At 50.9% G+C, this 24,646-nt stretch overlaps 4 protein-coding genes, 1 non-coding gene and 1 pseudogene across 5 annotated transcripts; 3 read left to right on the top strand and 3 right to left on the bottom strand.

Annotated features, from left to right (window-relative positions):
* The first annotated feature begins 738 nt into the window (after window positions 1–738).
* LOC140263127 (E3 ubiquitin-protein ligase TRIM7-like) lies at window positions 739–4,451 on the top strand. The gene is made up of 7 exons (XM_072357881.1): window positions 739–1,122; window positions 1,264–1,359; window positions 1,516–1,746; window positions 1,855–1,877; window positions 2,875–2,990; window positions 3,267–3,326; window positions 3,937–4,451. The coding sequence occupies exons 1-7, from the start codon at window positions 754–756 to the stop codon at window positions 4,449–4,451; spliced, it is 1,410 nt and encodes a 469-aa protein (XP_072213982.1). The 5' UTR covers window positions 739–753.
* Window positions 4,452–5,834: 1,383 nt separating this feature from the next.
* TRNAL-AAG (transfer RNA leucine (anticodon AAG)) lies at window positions 5,835–5,916 on the bottom strand. The gene has a single exon. It is a non-coding gene; the product is annotated as a tRNA-Leu (tRNA).
* Window positions 5,917–7,618: 1,702 nt separating this feature from the next.
* Window positions 7,619–11,201, bottom strand: LOC140263027 (myelin-oligodendrocyte glycoprotein-like). The gene is made up of 10 exons (XM_072357759.1): window positions 10,794–11,201; window positions 10,099–10,440; window positions 9,598–9,740; window positions 8,645–8,665; window positions 8,523–8,543; window positions 8,277–8,297; window positions 8,157–8,177; window positions 7,903–7,920; window positions 7,785–7,799; window positions 7,619–7,690 (listed from the first exon to the last, which is right to left on the bottom strand). Exons 1-10 carry the CDS (start codon window positions 10,891–10,893, stop codon window positions 7,619–7,621), a joined length of 774 nt encoding a protein of 257 aa, XP_072213860.1. The 5' UTR covers window positions 10,894–11,201.
* Window positions 11,202–13,091: 1,890 nt separating this feature from the next.
* On the bottom strand, window positions 13,092–15,719 carry LOC140263132 (killer cell lectin-like receptor subfamily B member 1C). Its single transcript, XM_072357886.1, has 6 exons — window positions 15,603–15,719; window positions 14,753–14,851; window positions 14,273–14,407; window positions 14,042–14,196; window positions 13,416–13,525; window positions 13,092–13,342 (listed from the first exon to the last, which is right to left on the bottom strand). Exons 1-6 carry the CDS (start codon window positions 15,673–15,675, stop codon window positions 13,216–13,218), a joined length of 699 nt encoding a protein of 232 aa, XP_072213987.1. The 5' UTR covers window positions 15,676–15,719; the 3' UTR covers window positions 13,092–13,215.
* A 4,168-nt stretch (window positions 15,720–19,887) lies between these two features.
* On the top strand, window positions 19,888–21,438 carry LOC140263026 (myelin-oligodendrocyte glycoprotein-like; annotated as a pseudogene).
* A 1,610-nt stretch (window positions 21,439–23,048) lies between these two features.
* LOC140263025 (myelin-oligodendrocyte glycoprotein-like) lies at window positions 23,049–24,646 on the top strand. Its single transcript, XM_072357758.1, has 4 exons — window positions 23,049–23,161; window positions 23,512–23,853; window positions 24,162–24,269; window positions 24,582–24,646. The coding sequence occupies exons 1-4, from the start codon at window positions 23,062–23,064 to the stop codon at window positions 24,644–24,646; spliced, it is 615 nt and encodes a 204-aa protein (XP_072213859.1). The 5' UTR covers window positions 23,049–23,061.

The following is a 24,646-nucleotide window of genomic DNA, read 5'->3' as shown; positions in this document are numbered from 1 at the left end:
GGATAGGATAGGATAGGATAGGATAGGATAGGATAGGATAGGATAGGATAAGGATAGGATAGGGGTGGGCTAGGATAGGATAGGATAGGATAGGATAGGATAGGATAGGATAGGATAGGATAGGATAGGATAGGATAGGATAGGATAGGATAGGATAGGATAGGATAGGATAGGATAGGATAGGATAAGGATAGGATAGGGATGGTATAGGATAGGATGGGATAGGATAGGATAGGATAGGATAGGATAGGATAGGATAGGATAGGATAGGATAGGATAGGATAGGATAGGATAGGATAGGATAGGATAGGATAGGATAGGATAGGATAGGATAAGGATAGGATAGGGGTGGGCTAGGATAGGATAGGATAGGATAGGATAGGATAGGATAGGATAGGATAGGATAGGATAGGATAGGATAGGATAGGATAGGATAGGATAGGATAGGATAGGATGGGATGATTGGATCATTCACCTTTGTCCATACCGAGATTGGAGGCACCAATCTGAGATGTCAAACTTCACGATGGAGCCTTAAATAGGATGAACTTCAGGCCAGGTGCCCAAGAGAGGTGTTAAATGATGGTTAAAGCCCAGACCAGTAGCAATAGAAAGAAATGAATGATTCATCCTTCCCAAAACTCCACATTTAGAAGGAATTAGGGAAGAAATACTGTTTCCACGCTCAACCCTTCTGTATTTTCACCCCAGGGCAAAGAAAGAGGATAGCAAGAGATTGGAGACCACGCCACCATGGCCTCTGCTGTTCCTGGAGCAAAGGAAAAGGGAGATAAGGGTTCTTGCCACCCTATCCCAGAGCATCAGATGGGCAATGGATGCAGCAGCTCTGTGGGTCGTGGAGGTGGTACGTGGCCAGAGCGAGGACGGCTCGGAGATACCGAGGTCATCAGCCACCGAAATCATCTCAGGAAAGGGAATTTCCATACAAAACTCCATTTGGAGCATCTGGAAGAGAAGCTGAAGCTTTTGGGGCTGGATGGAGACAGAGGGGAGAAGGAGAAAATCTGCTCGTGGCGCAAGAGGACGTTCCTCTCCAATGGACCACGGGATGATGGAGGTCCCACTGGAGCCCCCATAAAGGAGTTGGTGCAGGAGGATGGGGTCAGCCCTGTGTTATTCCTTAAGGCCTTGCTTTATCCTTCATGTCCGTGCTGCAAATTTCTACTCTGCAAAGTCCAACTCATCGCAACTCTTCTATCTCCCACCACAATATCCTCCCCAACTTGCTTTTTCTTCCTCCAGGGGCAGATCTGCAGCTATTTGGAGAACCTCAAGAAACAAAAGGAAGAGCTCTTAGAACTGAAAATGAATGGGGAGAGGCGATGCCAAGACTTTCTGGTAAGAAGCTTTTGCCTTCAAGCTGGAAGAACTAATCCTTTTGGGGTCTATAGTCTTCTTTAGGGGGTCTGTAGTCTTCTTTTTGGGGTCTATAGTCTTCTTTTTGGGGTCTATAGTCTTCTTTTTGGGGTCTATACTCTTTTCCACACCCTACAGACACGGACGGAGGCTGAGAGGCAGAAAATCGTGTCAGGATTCCGTCAGATCCGCTGTTTTCTGAAGGAGAAGGAGGTGGTGCTCCTGGCACAGCTGGGAGAGCTGGATAGGGCTGTGCTGAGGAGGCAGGAGGAGGAAGAAGCCAAGGTGGAAGGGGACATTGCTCTCCTCAGCATCCTCATCTGCGAGATGGAGGAGAAACTCAAGAGACCCACACATGGATTCCTACAGGTTGGATTTCTATAGGTTGGATACTTCATTAAACCTTCTCCCTTCTTGCCCAACCTAAAGCTGGGGGAGATTGAACCATTTTTTTTCTCCCATCTCTTTTAATTCCAGGATGCCAGAAGCACGCTGGACAGGTATGTGCTCCTTCAACCTCATTCAGTGATTGAATTCTGGCATGGAAATGAGAAACGTGTGTGATTGAGGCAAGGTTGGAAGCCCTATGGGGATCAGAAAGTGCCCCTGGGCCCCTATATAAGAATGGCCCAAGAGGAAGATCTCATGGGCGACCCAAGGGACCGCGTTCTGTTACAAAGCTGGTTGGCAACCCCCAAAGCTGTGATAAAGGGACATTTTTGGGGTCAACCACCTCATCCGCCATCCCATGGGGATCAGAAAGTGCCCCTGGACCCCTATATAAGAATGGCCCAAGAGGGAAGACCTCATGGCCATTCATTGGGGTGACCCAAGGGACCGCTTTCTGTTACGGAGCTGGTTGGCATCCCCCAAACCTGTGACAAAGGGACATTTTTGGGGTCAACCACCTCATCCACCATCCCATGGGGATCAGAAAGTGCCCCTGGGCCCCTATGTAAGAATGGCCCAAGAGGAAGACCTCATGGCCATTGGGGCGACCCAAGGGACCGTATTCTGTTATGGAGCTGGTTGGCATCCCCCAAACCTGTGACAAAGGGACATTTTTGGGGTCAACCACCTCATCCGCCATCCCATGGGGATCAGAAAGTGCCCTTGAGCCCCTATATAAGAATGGCCCAAGAGGAAGACCTCATGGGCGACCCAAGGGACCGCGTTCTGTTACGGAGCTGGTTGGCATCTCCCAAACCTGTGATAAAGGGACATTTTTGGGGTCAACCACCTCATCCGCCATCCCATGGGGATCAGAAAGTGCCCCTGGGCCCCTATGTAAGAATGGCCCAAGAGGAAGACCTCATGGCCATTTATTGGGGGGACCCAAGGGACTGCGTTCTGTTATGGAGCTGGTTGGCATCCCCCATACCTGTGATAAAGGGACATTTTTGGGGTCAACCACCTCATCCGCCGTCCCTACATCAGCAGAGGTCCCCACATCTCAACCTGACCACCAGTCCCAGCACTGATGAGATTTGTGTCCAGGTGGGAGATGGGCAGAACCCAAAGGACGACGGAGAACATTGCAGACATGGAACGGAGGCTCCGTATCATCTCCCAGCAACATCAAATCCTCAAGGAGACATTGGGGAGATTTCAAGGTATTATGGACCATAATATTCCTACCATGTAGAAGTTGTTTTGTATTAAAGTTTATTTCTTCTTGTTTTTCATAGGAGTTGTATACGCTGCTGGAAACGGTTCACATTAACTCACGCTATCAATCATTTTTAGGCCTAAGAGCATCTGTATTATTAGGACAAAATCCCACAGATCCCGTATAAAATCCTGCACAGATATCCATAAAAAAAAACACATGGTGGGAACTGAAGCAAGCAGATGTGGAACATGACATCCAACCTTCTGTTCATCCCCAGATCTTTTACCGTCTGAGCTGGAGAAGGAGGAGGAGGGAGCAACTGAGGAAGAGGGAAAAGGTGAGTCCTTAAAGAAAGCTTTTTGCTTTCCTTTTCCTTTGGTCATTTTTTTAGCCCAAATACTGCTTCAGGGCGTCTGGAAAATGATGGTTTTGAGCTCATTTGGGGTTTCCTGAGGATATAAATTTCAGCAAGAGTTTTCAGAGCTGGAAAACATGGAGACGCTGCTGATCCCAAAGCAGATTTCAGAGCTGGAAAACATGGAGACGTCGCTGATCCCAAAGCAGATTTCAGAGCTGGAAAACATGGAGACGTCGCTGATCCCAAAGCAGATTTGGGGAGCTGGAAAACATGGAGACGTCGCCGATCCCAAAGCAAATTTCAGAGCTGGAAAACATGGATTCGTCGCTGATCCCAAAGCAGATTTGGGGAGCTGGAAAACATGGAGATGTCGCCGATCCCAAAGCAGATTTGGGGTGCTGGAAAACATGGAGACGTCGCCAATCCCAAAGCAGATTTGGGGTGCTGGAAAACATGGAGACTTTGCTGATCCCAAAGCAGATTTGGGGAGCTGGAAAACATGGAGACGTCGCCGATCCCAAAGCAGATTTAGGGTACTGTTCTAACTTTAGGCTGATGCTCACCTATTTTATTTCTCTATCCCCAACAGCATTTGTCACCCTGGATCCCACCACTGCTACTGCAGGGCTCGTCCTATCCCGGGACCGACGTGGGGTGAGATGGATGGATATAGAGCACGACGTGTCCCCTTGTCCCCAACGCTTCGATGTCTCCTGTTGTGTGCTGGGCTGTCAGGGTTTCACCTCAGGGCATCACTTTTGGGATGTAGAAGTGACATCTGGTGGCACTTGGGCACTTGGGGTGGCACGTAGCTCTGTACCCAGAAAGGGTTGGCTCACTTTCCACCCTGATTATGGGATTTGGGCTATGGGATGCTGTAGGAACCGCTTCCGAGCTTTCACATCTCCCCCATCCACCCTTCCAATGAGTGGGAATCCTAATAGGATTCGAGTGGTGTTGGATTATGGAAGGGGACGGGTGACTTTCTATCTCGCTGCCCATAAAGATCCCATATATGCTTTCCAAAATGCTTCTTTCTATGGGGAGAGCATCTTCCCTTTCTTCTGGGTGGGGAGAGGATCCCACCTCCGCCTCTGCCCCTGACAGAAGGAAAAGGGAGGGCTGAAACTTTGGGGTGAGCATCTCCATCAGCAATGGGGTCTTCAATGGAGTCTGCAAGGCAATGGGGTCTTCAGTGGATCTTTTAGGGTTTGTGCTCGTCGTGCCATTGTTTTTATGGCATCCTAAGGTGGTCCTATATTGTTTTTATGATGCCGTAAGAGGATGGAGCAGAAAATTTTGTCACAAATTAACAAGAAAAAGACCAAAAAAAAACCAAAAAAAACAACAAACCAGCAAAACAAAGCATGGGATTTTCTCGTTGTGTTTAATGGGATCCAGGGTTGGGGGTAGGACAACAGCTCTGGGTGCTAAGGGACCATTTCTCCATGTCCCCTACCAAGCCTTGGGGACTTGGGGTAGCAAAGAGGGTACAGAGGGTGGGTGGCTGTAGGGTCACAGCACGACATGGGGCAGATTTGGGACTCCCCATCCCATTTTTGGGATGGAGATGCCCCTTTTTGGGGCTCTTTTAGGTCTCCCTAACCCTTTTTTTTGGGGGGAATGGGGGGCAGAAACCCCTCCTATGCCTCTTTTAGGGTCTCCCCATCCCATTTTTGGGCTCATTTAGGTCTCCCTATCCCTTTTTAGGGGGGAGGGGGAGCAGAAACCCCTCCTACGCCTCTTTTAGGGTCTCCCCATCTCTTGTTTGGGCTCCTTTAGTTCTCCCTCTCCCTTTATAGGGGGGAACGGGGGGCAGAAACCCCTCCTATGCCTCTTTTTGGGTCTCCCCGTCCCTTTTCTGGTCTCCTTTAGGTCTCCCTATCCCTTATTTTGGAGGAGGGGGGAGCAGAAACCCCTCCTATGCCTCTTTTAGGGTCTCCCCATCTCTTGTTTGGGGTCCTTTAGTTCTCCCTCTCCCTTTATAGGGGGGAATGGGGGGCAGAAACCCCTCCTATGCCTCTTTTTGGGTCTCCCCATCCCTTTTGTGGGCTCCTTTAGGTCTCCCTATCCCTTATTTTGGGGGTGGGAATGGGGGGCAGAAGCCCCTTCTATGCCTCCTTTTGGGTCTCCCCATCCCTGTTTTGAGCTCCTTTAAGTCTCTCTATCCCTTTTTTTATGGGGAGTGGGGGGCAGAAACCCCTCCTATGCCTCCTTTTGGGTCTCCCCATCCCTGTTTTGAGCTCCTTTAAGTCTCTCTATCCCTTTTTTTATGGGGAGTGGGGGGCAGAAACCCCTCCTATGCCTCTTTTAGGGTCTTCCCATCCCTTTTCTGGTCTCCTTTAGCTCTCCCTATCCCTTTTTAGGGGGGAATGGGGGGCAGAAACCCCTCCTATGCCTCTTTTAGGGTCTCCCCATCCCCCACCTGTGTTGGAAGTAAAGAAGAGCCAGCCCCCCCCCCCCCCCCCCTCAAAAAAGAACCTTTTCTGGCAGCGGTGGGATTCGAACCCACGCCCCCGAAGAGACTGGAGCCTTAATCCAGCGCCTTAGACCGCTCGGCCACGCTACCCCGTTATAAACTCCCCCCCCGAATCTCAATGGGAAATGATAAAGGAGTCATTAAAGGCAATGAAAGGCAATTGAAGGCAATTAAAGGCAATTAAAGGGGAGGGGGGTTAGGATTCAGCTGCCTCTCCCACCCGCAGCCAACCCCAATAGCCCCCCTATTGGGGGGAGGTGAGGATGGGGGCCAGGGGGGCCAAACCCCCCAGTGAAGGGGATACAGACCAACCCCAAACCCCCCTTATACTGGGGGGAGTCTGTCCCAGCCCCGATGGGAGGTGGGGAGGGGGTCGGGGGGGGGGGAAAGCAAGACGGGACCCCCACTTGACCCAATTAAGGGGATACAGACCAACCCCAAGCCCCCTTATATTGGGGGGAGTCCATCCAAGCCCCGATGGAACGTGGGGAGGAGGTTGGGGGGGGCAAAGCATGATGGGAGCCTCAATGGCCCCAATGAAGGGGATACACCCCCAAACCCCCCCTTACATTGGGGGGAGTCCATCCAAGCCCCAATAGGATATGGGGAGGGGGTCGGGGGGAGGGGGGGGCAAAGCACGACGGGATCCCCAATGGCCCCAAGGAAGGGGATATAGACCAACCCTAACCCCCCCTTATATAAGAGGGAGTCCATCCAAGCCCCGATGGGAGATGGGGAGGGGGTCGGGGGGGCAGAGCACGACGTGAGCCCCAATGGCCCCAGTGAAGGGGATACAGCCCAAACCCCCCCTACATTGGGGGGGGGGGTTCATCCCAGCCCCGACGGGAGATGGGGAGGGGGTTGGGGGGGCAAAGCACGATGTGAGCCCCAATGGCCCCAATGAAGGGGATACATCCCTAAACCCCCCCTTACATTGGGGCGAGTCCATCCCAGCCCCGATGGGAAGTGGGGAGGGGGTCGGGGGGTCAGCTCTGATATGCAGAGCTATTCACATAGCACCGCGATATTATTATTATTATATTTTATATTATTATTTCCCAATGTGACCGTATCTTATCCAGGCTCTCTGCCTTCCTCCTGTGTTCTTTCTTATTACGGTTATCCTCTTCAAACTGGATTTGAGTTGGAGGTCTCAGATCCTCAGTGCCAATTGAGTTGGAGGTCTCACTATGGTTATTCTCTTGCCATTGAGTTGGGGGTCTCACTATGGTTATTCTCTTGCCATTGAGTTGGAGGTCTCACTATGGTTATTCTCTTGCCATTGAGTTGGAGGTCTCACTATGGTTATTCTCTTGCCATTGTGTTGGAGGTCTCACTATGGTTATTGTCTTGCCATTGAGTTGGAGGTCGCATATCCTCAGTGCCAATTGAGTTGGAGGTCTCACTATGGTTATTCTCTTGCCATTGAGTGGGAGGTCTCACATCCTCAGTGCCAATTGAGTTGGGGGTCTCACTATGGTTATTCTCTTGCCATTGAGTTGGAGGTCGCATATCCTCAGTGCCAATTGAGTTGGAGGTCTCACTATGGTTATTCTCTTGCCACTGAGTTGGAGGTCGCATATTCTCAGTGCCAATTGAGTTGGGGGTCTCACTATGGTTATTCTCTTGCCACTGAGTTGGAGGTCGTATATCCTCAGTGCCAATTGAGTTGGAGGTCTCACATCCTCGGTGCTCAATGGGGCAGCTTTGGCTCACAGAACTCAAAAGAGACAATGTCTCCTCTTGGTCTCCTCTTGGTCCTGCTGTGGGTTTCCTTGCTGGCTTGGACTTATCATAGGTTCGGTATCCTGTGCAATCTGTTGTCCATGAAGCTCATCTCCCAGTCCTCTTGTGGATGGTTCCTCTGGAGAATAAAGAGAAAAGCAAGGGATGCTGAGGTGGGACAGCCTGTCATCCCATGGGAAACCCCACATTGCTTTGGGTTGGGGAAGACTCACCCAATTCTTCAGTTTCTACCAATGGAAAAGAAGGAGAAAAGTAACAAGTGATGAGATGCTACAGCTTGCCATCCCGTAGGAAACTGCATATTCCTTTGGTTCAGAGGAGCAGACTTACCTGATCCTTCAGTTCGTTCTAGTGGATAGGGATGAGAAAAGCAGTCCATGATGGGGGGAACATCTCATCCCCTGCTCAGAATACCCCTGTGGTTTTTTGGGGGTGCTGGGAGGAAGGAAGACTCACCGTGTTCTATGAAGCATTTCTCTATAAAAGCATATAAGCAACGCATGAAGAGAGGGCTCAGGTTATTATCCCATGATTGATGCTATGAGAAGACCCCAGATCTGTTTGGTTCAGGAAGGGAGACTCACCCATCTTTGCCTTTGTCGTCCCTGCAAAGGAAAAGCAGAAATGCATGATGAGAGGAACATCTCATCCCACAGCTCACACAGGAAGACCCCAATGTTTTTTGTATGGGAGGGGAGACTCACCCATCTCTCCACATTTTTCCTCTGAATAAGAAAGAGAAAAGCAGGGCGTGGTCAGAGTGGATTTGTTGTCCCATATGCAGCCCCTTTGGAAGACCCCGAATTCCCTCAGTTCAGTGACTACAACTTACTCAGTGATGAATTCCCTTTCTCTGCAGAAAAGAAAGAAAAAGCACCACACAATGAGGTGGGACAGCTTGTCATCCCATGGAAGGCTCTTATAGCTTAGGTCTTGGGAAGAAGACTCACCCAATGCTTCACATTTTTTTGCTGGAAAAGAAAGAGAAAATCAACTCATGATGAAAGGAGCATCTCATCCACAGCTCACACAGGAAGAGCCCAATGTTTTTTGTATGGGAAAGGAAACTCACCCATCTCTTCACAATGTTTATCTGAAAAAGAAAGACAAAAGCAGTGCATGTTCAGGGTGGATTTGTCATCCCATATGCAGCCCCTTGGGAAGACCCCAAATTCCCTCAGATTAACGACTGCAACTTACTTAGTGATGAATTGCATTTCCCTGCAAAAAATAAAGAAACACGTGATGAGGAATGACATCCCACAACTCCCACATGCAAACTCCTTTGTTTTCTAATATGGGAGGGAGAACTCACACAAATTTTCAGCTTGTTTCTCTGCAAAAGAAACAAACAAGAAACACATGATGGGAAGGGTCAGATGATCATCCCATGGCTGATCCTGTGGGAGGACTCCACATCTCTGTGGTTCGGGGAGAGAGACTCACCCAACTTTGCAATCTGTTCCTCTGCAAAGCAAAAGCAGAAGGAATGCATGATGAGAGAAACTGCTCATCCCACAGCTCCCAGAGGGAGAGCATTTTAAAAAGAACTAAAAGACTGGAAGGGAGACTCACCCATTGCAAAAGCTTGTTCCAATGGAAATGAAAGAGAAGGGCAGTGCATGGTCAGAGTGGGCAGCTGGTCATCACCAGGCTGATGCCATGGGGAGACCCTGGATTCCTTCTGATTGGGGAAGGACACTTACACAATGCTCTATCTTTCCACTCTGTGAAATAGAAACAAAGGAAATGCATGGTTAGAGGGAACACCTCCTCATGCCACGGCAGCTTGGTTTGTTTAAATGACTTCAAAGGGTCTGGGGTTTTCCACCTGCCACACGGTCAACCCACCTTCCCATCTTTCCACTTATCTCCTTTTTCCCCTTCCTTCATTCCCAAAAACTAAAGCTAAACTTTATTTAATGAACACTGGGAATCTCAGGAAAAATCCCCCTTCCTCCTCCTGTGTGGCTCCATGGAGCAGAGCTCAGCACCACCCTGATCATCCCTGTCCCTGCACAACACCTCCTTGTGCTCCGTCCCCTCAGCTCTCAGCTCACCGAGCATTCTCAGGAGAAAAACAATGATGACAACTGATGACCCAACCAGAAGTGTGACGACCACAGCCAGAGCCACCTTCCAGGGATGGACAATTTGGGAAAAGGGATCTGAAAAAAACATTACGAAAAGGGTTCCTTTTTCATTCCCATCAGTGAAAAAGAACGATTAAACCTTGGGAGATGACAACTCAAAAGGGCAGCAATCAGGGAGCAGTGACACACAATGGCAGCATCCACAGCTTGGCACAGGTGGAAGAGCAGCTCAGCATTGTGTGCCCACTGCCACTGATACACGAAGAACCCCTTCCCAGAAACCCAACCCAACCACCTCATCCATGCAGATCCATCCCCAAATCACACCGTGTGCCCGCTGCAACTCCAGAATCTCGTGGGGCAGTTCAGCCTAGACCTCTTCCAAAGGTTGCTGTCCTTCAGCTCTCCATCCATAGACACCTCAGCCACTGACCTGAAACCTCCAGCTCCACCACAGCTTCTGCATAGCCATCAGCATCTTCCACAGCACAGATATATGTCCCACTATCGGCGGAGGTCACTGCAGTGATGCGCAGATCCAGGTTTCCATTAGACAGGCCATCCCTGAGCAGCTCTGTCCTCCCTTTATATTTCTCCATCTGCTCCAGGTCCAATCCATTTTGGTAGTGGTGCACAAGCCCAGCAGACCGATGCTGGATCCATCTGATGTCTGAGCTCCAAGCATCCTTGCAAGGGGACAGCTGACAGCGCAGCACAACATCCTGTCCCACGTTGGCAGTGACATGAAGGTCTGGTGCCACAACCCTGAACTGGGCTGGGCAATGAGAAGGGCACAGAGAGATGGTGAGATGGTGGCTGTGTGAATGTGGGGGCATGGAACGGCACAGGGTGAATTGGTTTGTGCTCCATCCCATGTCAAAGCACTGGAGAGGGAGCAGGAGGGAGTGGGGAAGGATTCCTGGGGGTGGGAGCCCACTCACAACGTGTGGTGGAGGTGCAGAGGAGACACAAATTGGACCCAAAACCACACGTTTCATGAAAGAACTGAAGTGAAAGCAAAACCCAAGCAGGGCTGGGTGCTGGGCTTGGGATCTCCTGGCCCCATGGCCACTTCCTGGCCCCACAGCAACACCTGTGCCAGGCACAGCAGCCCCACAGGACCCCTACCTGATCCCAGACGGAGGAGGTGCAGAGCCACGAGATGAGCCAGGAGGGTCCTCCAGGGATGGGAGAAACTGGGGTGTCTGCAGGCCGATGTGAAGCCCATCTGTGCTGGAGGAGAGGAGGGGGGAAGGAGTTGGGGAAAGGAGAGAGAGGAAGGAGACTGAGAAGGAGATGGTGGAGGAGATGGAGTAGAAGATGGATTAAAAAAATGGTTAATAGATGAGAAAAGGAGACAGGGAAATGAGTTGGTGAATGAAATGGAGAAGGAGTTGGTGAAGGAGAAGAAGGGGAAGAAGATTTGGAAAGAAGAACAGAAAAAGTTTGGGAAGGATATGCAGGAAGAAACTGTAGGAGATCCTCGGCGTATCCTCCTCTGCGTTCCTTCACTTTATCCTTGGAGGGGGGAGAGGAATGGGGAGTGAGCACAAGCCAGAGGATGCGTCCCTTCCAAGAGATGGGGCGGGTTGTGGTTATCGCTTCACCCCATGTGGTGGGAGGATAGGCGTGATCAAGTCACAGACTGGTCAAAGATAAGGGAAGCTATTGAGAATAGAAGTCTGGCTACTCCTGCAGGGGCGGAGGCATTCCCTGTTACCCTTATACGGGGGCCTGGTCGGGTGCAGCTGGTATTTGCTTAGTATAGCTCTTGGCATGTTGGTCTGTCAAGCTGCCTAATGCAGTCACGCAGTCCTCCAGAATAGGGCAGCTATAGAATTTCTCTTGCTTGCCAATGGACATGTTTGCCAAGATGTTGAAGGCAGTTGTCGCTTCACCATTTAACTGTTCCACCTCACTGGTGTCTGTATGCAGTTATTGATCCCGACCTGGTTATTGGTCAGTTACGCAAAGCAGAGCATGAAGAATGTGCAGCTCGTTTCATCAGGGTGAGGGGAGATGCCCAGCAGCAGAGTTCCCATGCAGGACGCAGCAGTTTTTCTGCCAGCAGCAGGAAGCAGCTTCCCCTCCTTTCCCTGCTGGGAAATCACTCCTTTTTGCTGCCTTTCTTCATGCTTCTCACCCCCGTGTTGCACACTTCTTCCAGCTCACAGCACACTTTGCATCCCCTCACACATCACTTCTCCCTCCCTCACAACCAGTGGCTCCTGCCTGCCTGCAAAGCAGCTGCTCAGCTCTCCTTTGCAGCCCTTCTTCCCACAGACCCCGTGCAAAACCACCTCCATCTCCATCCTTTCTTCCATTGGCAAGGAATTACTCAGGATCACTCATTTCTCTGCTCATGGTGAGGATGGGAAGGGGGATCAGCAGAAGCTCTCCATTGCAGTTCTAGAGCGCTGTCCCAAAGCTGCTTCTATCCTTGAACGAAAGGTGAACCATTTTTGTAGGGTGAGGGTCCAGGATGTGGTTGCGGTGTGAACAAAGCCAGCCTGCTGTTATAATTCACTTCCTTCCTGCTGCTTTCATTTCTGAGGGCTGGAGGGGCAGCATGAGTAGACAGCAGCATGGGTCCAACCCTTCAATGTCTGCTATGGAAACAGGAGTCCAACAAAAACATCCTGTGATCTACGAGATGAAGGAAGTCAATGATGGAGTAATGTGGGGTACTTCCTCCTGCTGGTGGAAGTGATATAGGTGTGCCACCGAGCATCCCTATGGTGAGGGTGCCAATATTTGGCATATAGAATGGGAGATTTCAGGGTTCTCATAGAATCTTGAGATGTTTCCCCAGCAAAGACGCAATCCTACAAAAGGGGGCACCAATGATGTACCCTAAACTAGGCTCTGCTCAACATTCCCAACCATTGCAAAGGCATCAACCCATCTTGCTTCAAACCATTCCCCCCACATCTGCAGGATGGAGAAATAATAATAACAATAAATCCCACATTTCTGCTCTTTGCATCTCAATGGCCCAATTATCCCATATTGTGTGCTCAAGCTTCCATTCCGGAGTCTCTCCCAAGGGACTCTCCCTAATTATGGGACAGCCCTATAGAACTCCAAGGCAGAACTCCTGCTGAACCCCCTCCCATCCTCACCATGAGCAGAGAAAGGAGTGATCCTGTGCTCACTGCTATGGGTCTCACCCCACACCTGGCACTGCTCCTTCAGGGTCACCTCTGTGATCCTGGCTGAGTCCCCATCCCTTCCAAGATGGATTTCCTATTGCAGGAAGACCAAGGAAGCGAAGCAGAGTGGGAAGGGGCCAAACAGATGCATTCTGCTTGAACAACAAGCCATGATTTATTTATTCATGTATTTATTATGGCAAGAAATAACACAGGATGATGAGCTGATTGCATGAGTGCATACAGTGATGTCCCCCCGTGTGCCCGGGCAGTGCTGGGCTCTGCACGCCCCAAACTCCTTCCAGAGCCGTATTGCAGAGCTTCACCCCAATGCTTGGGGCTTTTGGGGTGGGCACACAGCAGGGGGAGGGGCTGCGTTCCCCTCCATCTCCTACACATTATGGCTGGAGACGTCGAGGTTCTTTCTGGCAGACCCACTCGTGTTCACCGTTACACTCATCCTCCTCCACTTGGCTGTTCTTGAAGGTCCCGCAGTGATTCTCCACCACGGGAAGGTGACCAAAGCTGCCAAAGAAGCCTCTTGGCACCCAAAACACCCGCCTTGAAGGAGGCAGGCAATGCTTGCACAAACACTCACTCTGTGCTGTTGAAGGACGACTTGTCCACCCATTGCCATTCATTGCCGGACACTTGTAATCCAATCCACACCGGCTGATTCCCCACACCTGCCATTTCCTTCAGCTCCTCCTGTAAAAATGGCACCAAAATCCTTCTGCAAGGGGCTGCTGGGGTGCAGGGCCACCAAGTCTGCCTCGTTGGACCCCCAGCAGATGGGATGCAGACAGCAGCCATGCTTGGAATGCTGCCTGGCTCTCATGTAGCTCAAGGGGTGGGAATGGCTTCAATCCAAGATGGTGGCACTGCTGTGACCACCTGAGTTCTGCTTCCATCCTTCATCCTGTTGGAAGGGTGGTAAGGGGACACAACCCCCATGTGCCCACCCTAAACCTCAACCCTGATGCTCTTATATAGCAACAAGCCCAACCCCAATGAGCCTGACCCCAACCCCATGTGCCTACTGCCATGTGCTGACCCCTCACCCTAAAGGCCATCATCCAGACCACAACCCCTCTGCTGATGCTTCAGCCCCATTTGGGTTTGGAAACACTGACCCTCCTGCTGACACCCAGTCACTCCAGAGCACTTTTCTCCCACCAAACCCACACGTACCAGGTCCCTTCCAGTTCCCTGCTCTATGCTGACCTTTTCTGCCACGCTCCGGAGCACCACCAGCTGAGACTGCTGATATTCACACTCCTTTTGAGCTCGTGTCCAGATCCCCTTTTCCATGGAAAGCCCGTAGCATCGGTCCCCTACAAGCCTCCAGAACTGGGGGCAGAGCAGGCAGGCAGCAGGGGCTGGAGAGAAAGAGCCATCAGCATCTGCAGGTGGGAGAAATCCCAGCCAGGAGGATTGCCTTGGCAAGGCCATTACCTGCAGAGCTGTTCCATGTCTGCTGGCAGAAGTACTGCTCAATGGAGCTCTTCTCACTCAGCTCCATCCCATTCCTCCCGCTGGGCTCAGGGCAGTGCAGGGCAGCGCTTGGAGGTGGGGATGTTTGCTGAAAGACTTTGGGGCACAAAGTGGGCTGAGACGGGGCCCTATGGGGACAAGCCCATGGAAAGCAAGCAGGTTTGGGCTTGGATCCTACAGCTCTTGTGCAAACCCTTTCTGGTTCCGATTGTATTCAGTCAATTCAGCCATATAAAATCACATATAAGCAATGCTTTTATTGCCCACCCAGGTTTAAGCATGGGGTGTTTCTCTCATTGAGTGCTGCTTTGGGATTGCTGGGTGATCACCCCAACCCCATTGCAAAGCCTCAGCCTGGCTTTGGGCAGCAAGAAGGTGTTTTCTGCTCAGAAGAGCTTTGGTTTCCTGTGCAGCGGATGTGGTTGGGATCTGGTCACTCACCCCACACGCTGAGCCCCACCAGCAGCAGCAGCAGCAGCAGCAGCTCGAGCATGCAGGCTTTCAGGAAGATCTGGTGCCAGTGGGGGCACACGGTAGGACCTGGAGTAGTCCATCAGTGTGAAAAATGACATTTGGTTTATAAGAAAATATATTTTTAAGGCATTTAAATCAATTTCCAAGTCAAATCTCTTTAAATAGCTTCTACGTTGGCCCAGAAGTTGATGGCTGCTTTGTTTCCTCCAAAATTTGAGGCCCCCAGACCCTTCCTATTGACTCCCATGCTGTGTATAAGCAGAACATGATGGCACCAGTTCTTTATCTCTTCCAGTTCTGGACTTCCCAGACCCTTCCCGGTGGCTCCCAGTGGTTCCCAATGGGGAAGGAGGTGGTGCAGAGGGCTGACAGCAGCAGGCAGCACGGGATGGGCTCCCATTGCAGGTGGGTTGGACACAGGGACATCGCCTCCATGTGTGGTTTTGGAGGTGGGGAAGGCCCTGCAGGTCCCATAGAGCACGGGGTAGAAGCTCAGCAGCCCCCAGGCCTTGTGGAACCAGCCAGCTGTGGGGCAGCTGGTGGCTGGCAGGACTGGCATCTCTGCAGCCCTCGTGCCACATGGATCCAGGATGCCTTTGACACCATCTCATGCATCGTCTTCCATTGGCTCACATTGGCCATCCCAATTTGGGCTGATTTTGGCCCCAAACCATCACACCTCTGGCCATTCCCAGGCTTCCTACTCCCCCAGCCCTTCCTTCTCTCCCCTACACCAGCCATGATCGACCCGCAACCCAAACAACAAGAGCCCAAACCCAGCCTGCAATGAGCACCCACCACACAAAGCACCCCTTACCGCGCTGCCGCTGAGCAGGAGACCAACAGCCCATAGGATGCCTTGAATCAGCGCTCATCATTTCCTCATCCATGGCTCAGAAGTTCAACACAACGGCCCCAAAATCACAAAGTCCTGCAGCAACTTCTTGCTTGGTGACCAACCCGCCTGCGTCCACTGCCAGGAAATGGCATTGACTGCGCTTGGTCGTCTTGGTTTTGCCTTCAGATCACAACAGAAGCAAACACCAACACAACCAATAGGGGTAGATGCAGCCCCGCAGCCTTTCCCTTTGGGGCGCCACGGCCCATGGCTCATCTTGCAGCTCTCTGAGGGATGGAACACCTCTGGGTTCAGCGGTGGCAATGAGCAACATGATGCTGAACAGTGGGGTAAGCAGCAAGGATCTGGGAAATCACTGCTAATAAACACCTAAATGTACACATAAGAAAGCAAAGAAATCAAGCTGGGATAGTTGAGGGGTCAGAGTGTATTGGCTGCTAATCAGGGTGGGGGCAGGAAGGCGATATGTGCTGATTCTCCACCAGCCTGTGGCTCAGCAGCTTGAATAGCGGAAGGGATGGATTTGATTTGGATTGGGCAATCCCATTCCTTGCCAATGGAAGAAAGGATGGAGATGGAGGTGGGTTTTGCACGGGGTCTGTGGGAGTAAAGGCTGCAAAGGAGAGCTGAGCAGCTGCTTTGCAGGCAGGCAGGAGCCACTGGTTGTGAGGGAGGGAGAAGTGATGTGTGAGGGGATGCAAAGTGTGCTGTGAGCTGGAAGAAGTGTGCAACACGGGGGTGAGAAGCATGAAGAAAGGCAGCAAAAAGGAGTGATTTCCCAGCAGGGAAAGGAGGGGAAGCTGCTTCCTGCTGCTGGCAGCAAAACTGCTGCGTCCTGCATGGGAACTCTGCTGCTGGGCATCTCCCCTCACCCCTTCCCCATCTGCCCTGCTGCCTTTTAATGGAAATCCCCCTTGAAAAAGCCCATTTTACAACCATTTCTGTTTACATCCAGCATCAGACGGACACAGGCAAATGGTTGGGGTCAGCAGGGAGGATTTGGGGTTCTATCTTTTTGCTGAGCCTTGATTTGAGTCAATGGGGATAATCCCATTGCAAGGGGAGGGGGGTGTTTAACTGCAGGGGGTAACAATGAGTGGCAATGGGAGGTGATGTGATTGCATGGGGGGAGGTGGGGGGTGGGAACCTCTGTTTTTCCCCATAGACTGGGGCTGATGTAGCTGTTCTTGATGATTATTTATGGGGGGAGGATTCTAGGGGAAGGCTTATCCATATATTACACTGTATTTACATTCAGGTCTCTCTCCTTGCCTATCCCTGCCAATGCTGGCACTTCTCCTTGCTGTCTTCTGCATGACCATCATGGCCACAGAGGGAGGAATGTTGTTTCCTTTCAGTCACTTCAATGAGTTTTAGCACCCAGAAATGGATCCTTAATGGGTCTCTGCTTGTGGGGCGCTGCTGACACTATTCCCCGGTCCCACCGCCCCACGGGGGTCCCCACGGCCCTCGTCCCACCAGATGGTCCCCCATGATATCACCACGGTCATTCAGTGTTCACCCCACTGTATGGCTGTGGTCACCCAGTGTTCTCACCGTAATGATGCCGCTTTGTGACCCTATTCTCATCCCATACTCCCCCTTTTTGTCCCTCTGCCCCTTCATGGTCTGCTCATGGTTTACAGACCTGTCATCAGGCCATGTTAAGCTCATGTTCCTACAGTGTTGCCTTCATAGTGACCTCACCATCACCCAATCATGTCCCCAGTGGGTCCCAGATATCCTCAATGCAACAGGACGTGGCCATTCCCAATGCCATCCAGCTGTCCATGCAGCATGGCACACAGATGTGCACATGGGATGGGATCCAGCTGTCCCCACTGTCATGCTGATGCCTCCGTGGGTTGGGAAATGACCATCCCTGATGTCACCCAGATGTCCACGTGTGATGGGACCTGCTCATCCCTCATGGCATCCCAACGTCCAGCCTCTGATGGGATCCCAATGTCACCCAATCCTCCTGCTGAAGGATTCCGCTTCTGCTGAACCCCCTCCCATCCTCACCATCAGCAGAGAAAGGAGTGATCCTGTGCTCACTGCTATGGCTCTCACCCCACACCTGGCAATGCTCCTTCAGGGTCACGTCTGTGATCCTGGCTGCGTCCCCATCCCCTCCAAGATGGATTTCCTATTGCAGGAAGACCAAGGAAATGAAGCAGAGTGGGAATCAGGAAAACAGATGCATTTTGCTTGAACAAAACCCCTATGAACCAGAGCTGCATATTCTTCTTGCTCTGCTTTGTGTAACTGACCAATAACCAGAACTGGACCAATAACTGCATACAGACACCATGGTGGTGAAACAGTTAAATGGTGAAGCAATGCATGCATTCAGCTTCTTGGAAACCATATCCATTAGCAAGCCGCTCTATTCTGGAGGATCGTGTGTCTACATTTGGCAGCATGACAGACCAACATGCCATGAGCAAACGCCAGCTGCATCCAAGCGGTGTGACATAAAGCAAGAACTGTTTCCCTAAAGAACAAGATCTTCCAATCAGATTTCTTGGAATGCCTTGCCAAGCACGGTCACCACAAGTTAAGAATAGCCCTAGTGGCAATGCTTTGGCCACATCGGAAACATGGGCCTAATTCAGAGGGCCTGGATGTTGAATTGGCTGCTACCATGACCTGGGAAAGAGCAGCAACAAGACCCTCCCTCGTGAGTCAGAGGAGTAGCCTTTTGTTTGTCCAAGATAAACCTGATTATTTCCCCTGGGGTTGATATTTCCCCAGGTGCTGCTCGGAGCAGATCTCATATACTTTAATGTGATCTTTGCTTAAAGCAGTCCACTATGACCGGATCATGCACGGCTCGGGGTAGATCAGCGCCCTCAACTGCTTTAATCAGTCGATCTGAGCAGAGCACCCTGTGCCACTAGTGACTCAAGTGCATTCAATGTCCAAGGCGATCTCAGCCCCTTCTTCTCGATAGCCTCTACCAGCCGAGCAACTGCTTTTGCTGCCAAAGGGACCAACTGGAGCCCAGGGCACCCCTGACCAGGCCCCCGTATAACACTACTCCTCAACACCCTAACACCATTAACACTTACCATCCTCCTCACCCTCATCATCCTTCCCCCCCTACTTAAACTAAAAAACTCCCCATCACTAATCTCTAAAACCATTAAAACTGCCTTCACAATTAGCCTAATCCAAAATACTGCCTTCCTTTACTCAGGCACAGACAGCATCATTACTTACTGAGAATGACAATTCATCCCAAACTTTAAAATCCCATTAACCCTCAAAATAGACCTATATTCCATAATATTTTTCCCGATCGTGTTATTCGTAACCTGATCAATCCTAGAATTCACAACATGATACATAGCCTCTGACCCATTTATCACAAAATTCTTCACCTACCTCCTCACCTTCCTCATCGCCATACTCACACTCACAATTGCAAACAACATATTCCTTCTATTCGTAGGGTGAGAGGGAGTAGGAATTATATCATTCCTCCTCATTGGCTGATGACAAGGATGAGCTAAAGCTAACACAGCAGCCCTTCAAGCTATAATCTATAACCGAATTGTAGACATCGGACTAATCCTAAGCCTAGCATGACTAGCCTCTACATTAAATACCTGAGAAATTCAACAAACCATTTACCCCCATCAAACACCCTCCCTCTCCTCGACCTAATCCTAGCTGACACATGAAAATCAGGCCAATTTGGCCAACACCCCTGACTCCCAGCAGCAATAGAAGGCCCAACCCCAGCATCCAGGCTGCCTCAGCCCCAACAGCGATAGAAAGGCTTCTACTCTCAATAGCTTCTCTTCTCTTTGACCAATCCGTGACTTGATCACACGTACCCTCCAGCCACGTGGTGTGAAGCGACGCCCACAACCCGCCCCATCTCGAGGAGGGGGGGTATCCTCCCGCTTCTGCTTGCTCCCCATTCATTCCTCCCATTCCGAGGATGAAGTGAAGGAACGCAGAGGAGGATACATCGGTTGTCGAGGATCTCCTACAGTTTCTTCCTGCATATCCTTCCCAAACTTTTTCCCATCTTCTTTCCAAATCTTCTTCCCCTTCTTCTCCTTCACCAGCTCCTCCATTTCATTCACAAACTCATTTCTCTGTCTCCTTTTCTCATCGTTTAACCATTTTTTATCCATCTTCTACTCCATCTCCTCCACCATCTCCTTCTCAGTCTCCTTCCTCTCTCTCCTTTCCCCAACTCCTTCCCCCCTCTTCTCCTCCAGCACAGATGGGCTTCACATCGCTCTGCAGTCACCCCAGTTTCTCCCATCCCTGGAGGACCCTCCTGGCTCATCTCGTGTCTCTGCACCTCCTGCACCTGGGATCAGGTAGGGGTCCTGTGGGGCTGCTGTGCCCGGCACAGATGTTGCTGTGGGGTCGGGAAACAGCTGTGGGGTTTTGTTTTCACTTCGGTTCTTTCATGAAACAAGTGATTTTGGGTCCACTTTCTGTCACTTCTCCACCTCCACCACACGTTGTGAGTGGGTTCTCACCCCCAGGAATCCTTCCCCACTCCCTCCTGCTCCCTCTCCAGTGCTTTGATATGGGATGGAGCACACACTGACTAACCCTGTGCCGCTCCATGCCCCCACATTCACACAGCCACCATCTCACCATCTCTCTGTGCTCTTCTCATTGCCCAGCCCTGTTCAGGGTGGTGGCACCAGATGATCACATCACTGCCGGTGGGAAAGGATGTCGTGCTGCACTGTGAGCTGTCCCCACGCAAGAATGCTTGGAGATGCTCAGACATCAAATGGATCCAGCACCGGTCTGCTGGGCTCTTGCACCACTATCGAAATGGATCAGACCTGGAGCAGGTGAAGGAATATAAAGGGAGGACAGAACTGCTCAGGGATGGCCTGTCTGATGGAAACCTGGATCTGTGCATCACTGCAGTGAGCTCCACCGATAGTGGGACATACATCTGTGTTGTGGAAGATGCTGATGGCTATGCAGGGGCTGTGGTGAACCTGGAGGTGTCAGGTCAGTGGCTGGGATGTCAAATGATGGATAGCTGCCTTTAAACGAGCAGCTTTTGGAAGAGGTTTGGGCTGAATTGCCCCATGAGATGCTGGAGTTGCAGTGGGCACAAGGCATGATTTGGGGATGGATCTGCATGGATGAGGTGGTTGGGTTGGGTTTCTGGGTTGGGTATCGTCATGGGAACATGGGAACACAGTGGCTGTGCTCCCTGGCTGCTGATCCTTTTGCTCTGTGAACTTGAAAATTCTGAGTCTTGCTTTTCCAGTTATGGGAATGAAAATGTGCCCTTATCCTCTTGTTTTGTCCAGACCCCTCTTCCCAGATCACCCATCCCTGGAAGGTGGCTCTGGCTCTGGTCATCACACTTCTGGTTGGGTCATCTGTTGTCACCATTATTTTTCTCCATAGAAAGCAAGGTGAGCTGAGAGCAGAGGGGACAGAGAGCAGAGAGGTGTTGTGTAGGGACAGGGATAGTCGGGGTGGTGCTGAGTTCTGCTTCATGGAGCTACACAGGAGGAGGAAGGGGGATTTTTCCTGAGATTCCCATATTGCTCATTAATTAATGTTTGCCTTTCTTTGGGGAATGAAGGAAGGGGTAAAAGGAGAGGATTGGGAGGATAGGAACGTGGCTGGACCAAGGGGCAGGTGGAAAGGCCCAGACCCTCTGGAGTCGTCCCAGCAAATCAAGCTGCCCCACTGACAACCTCTTCCTCTGATTTGTTTTCCAGCAGCACAGAGCAGAAAGCTGAGTGAGTCCTTCCTGCACCTTCCACCACCTTCCAATAACCTTTGAGTATTTATTACATCTTTGTATTATTCCACCTAATAATAATCTTTGAATATTTATTACCAACATTGTATTATTACGCATTAAAATAAGCTTTGATAACTTATTACCGTCTTTTTATTATTCCACCTTAAAATAAGCTTTGAACATCTGTTTCCATCCTTGTATTATTCCACACATCTCAATAGATGGTGACCAGGTACCTGGAACAGCAGATCTGGTTGAGCATGAAGTTACTAAAGCTGATTTAGAGGAGCCGCCTGGGATGGACTCATTACAAACTTGTCCCCACTATGTTCGGCAGCCTCGCTGTCCCCGCACTGGGCTCACCAGTTAAAAATCCTGGACGTATTCATTTTTTGTGTTATGATAGGACAAGTTTAAACTGTCGGATAAACAAGCTCAGGCATTGGGTATATCTGATCCTACCCTCCCAGCTGAATTAGATGTTCATGTTACTCAGGATAGTTTTGGATGGTGCCTTTGGCAACACCAGAGATCTGTTTGGACACCAAGAAAGAAACAGCAGCCCCAAAGGCTGCTCCTGGCAGTTCAGCCATGTGCTCCTCATCCCTCTGTGCTGATGGTAAACATTAACCAAGAGCTCATCCAACAGCCTGAGGTTTGGGTGGGAGCTGCTGAACCAGCCTGGAGCCTCAAATGCTTCTGGCACACATCCCAGGGGACGGCCCTCCTCCTTTCACTCCCTGCCATTACAGCTCTCCTTCATTAAAGCAATACAGATTGCATGCACTGAGTGCACCAAGCCATTGCCCTCCTTCCCCACAAACCCTTCTTGGTCCCCACAAACCCTTCACCAGGGGAAGAGTGGCTCTGGGGTTGCCACAGGGGCAAAGATTCGATACTTCCTGCATTAATGGTTGGTTAATTACAAATTCTTATTGACCAAAGAAACCATCACACCTTGGGTACGGCTCAGAGCAAGCTCATGGAGCACACCCCATGGCTGTGCCGTGGCAATGCTTCTCCTGGCTCCATGCTGGTGTTGGCTGCAGAGCCCCAGGGCTGTGCATGAAAAAACAGTGGGATGCTGGTGTTCAGAGGTTCCCAACTGTTTGCTCTGTTGCCAAAGGGGTAAAGTTCATCAGAGGGAATTACCACATCCTGGAGCTGGGCAAAGGTAGAAGCTGGGCGTAGCTGTGAGTTTCCTGCAGCTCAGGTGAGGGGTTTCTGTCTCTGTGGGGCTCCTTGTATGGGAAATCCTTTTGGTGTCACCTGCTCTGCCCTGCAGCCTGTGAGGAGCACCGGCACTGCCCAAGGTGGTGCTGGCTGTGCTCATGGAACTTGTGTTTGAGTGACCCCATCCCCTCCTCCACTGCTGGCTGTAACGCTCTGTGCCTTTCTGTTCTCCTACAGTTTCTTCCTGCATATCCTGCCCAAACTTTTCCCCATCTTTATTCCAAATCTTCTTCCCCTTCTTCTCCATCATTTTCTTTGCCAACTTCTTCTCCATTTCATTCACCACCTCATTTCCCTATCTCCTTTTCTCATTGTTTAACCATTTTTTTAAATCCATCTTCTACTCCATCTCCTCCACCATCTCCTTCTCAGTCTCCTTCCTCTCTCTCCTTTCCCTAACTCCTTCCCCCCTCCTCTCCTCCAGCACAGATGGGCTTCACATCGCACTGCAGACACTCCAACTTCTCCCATCCCTGGAGGACCCTCCTGGCTCATCTCGTGGCTCTGCACCTCCTCCATCTGGGATCAGGTAGGGGTCCTGTGGGGCTGCTGTGCCTGGCACAGGTGTTGCTGTGGGGCTTGGAAGCAGCCGTGGGGCAAGTAGTACCCAAGCCCAGCAACCAGCCCTGCTTGAGTTTTGCTTTCACTTCAGTTCTTTCATGAAATGTGTGAATTGGGGTAGAATTTCTGTTTCTCCACCTCCACCGCATGTTGTGAGTGGGTTCCCACCCCCAGGAATCCTTCCCCACTCCCTCCTGCTCCCTCTCCAGTGCTTTGATATGGGATGGAGCACACACCGACTCACCCTGTGCCGCTCCATGTCCCTACATTCACACAGCCACCATCTCACCATCTCTCTGTGCCCTTCTCATTGCCCAGCCCAGTTCAGGGTGGTGGCACCAAACGATCACATCACTGCCATCGTGGGAAAGGATGTCGTGCTGCACTGTCGTTTGTCCCCGCGCAAGAATGCTTGGAGCTCAGACATCAAGTGGATCCAGCACCGGTCTGCTGGGCTCTTGCACCACTATCGAAATGGATCAGACCTGGAGCAGATGGAAGAATATAAAGGGAGGACAGAACTGTTCAGGGATGGCCTGTCTGATGGAAACCTGGATCTGCGCATCACTGCAGTGACCTCCACCGATAGTGGGACATACATCTGTGCTGTGGAAGATGCTGTTGGCTATGCAGGTGCTGTGGTGGAGCTGGAGGTGTCAGGTCAGTGGCTGGGATGTCAAAGGATGGATAGCTGCCTTTGAACGAGCAGCTTTTGGAAGAGGTTTGGGCTGAATTGCCCCATGAGATGTTGGAGTTGCAGTGGGCACACGGAATGATTTGGGGATGGATCTGCATGGATGAGGTGGTTGGGTTGGGTTTCTGGGTTGGGTATCATCATGGGAACATGGGAACACAGTGGCTGTGCTCCCTGGCTGCTGATCCTTTTGCTCTGTGAACTTGAAAAGTCTGAGTCTTGCTTTTCCAGTTATGGGAATGAAAATGTGCCCTTATCCTCTTGTTTTGTCCAGACCCCTCTTCCCAGATCACCCATCCCTGGAAGGTGGCTCTGGCTCTGGTCATCACACTTCTGGTTGGGTCATCTGTTGTCACCATTATTTTTCTCCATAGAAAGCAAGGTGAGCTGAGAGCAGAGGGGACAGAGAGCAGAGAGATGCTGTGCAGGGTCATGGATAGTCCGGGTGGTGCTGAGTTCTGCTTCAGGGAGCTACACAGGAGGAGGAAGGGGGATTTTTCCTGAGATTCCCACATTGCTCATTAATTAATGTTTGTCTTTCTTTGGGGAATGAAGGAAGGGGTAAAAGGAGAGGATTGGGAGGATAGGAACATGGCTGGACCGAGGGGCAGGTGGAAAGGCCCAGACCCTCTGGAGTTGTCCCAGCATACCAAGCTGCCCCACTGACAACCTCTTCCTCTGATTTGTTTTCCAGTGGCACAGAGCAGAAAGCTGAGTGAGTCCTTCCAGCACCTTCCACCACCTTCCAATAACCTTTGA

This window comes from Excalfactoria chinensis, chromosome 27 (assembly GCF_039878825.1).
Source record: "Excalfactoria chinensis isolate bCotChi1 chromosome 27, bCotChi1.hap2, whole genome shotgun sequence".
Lineage (NCBI taxonomy): Eukaryota > Metazoa > Chordata > Aves > Galliformes > Phasianidae > Excalfactoria > Excalfactoria chinensis.
The sequence above is the reverse complement of the archived record's forward strand: the minus strand, read 5'-3'. Positions and strand labels throughout refer to the sequence as shown.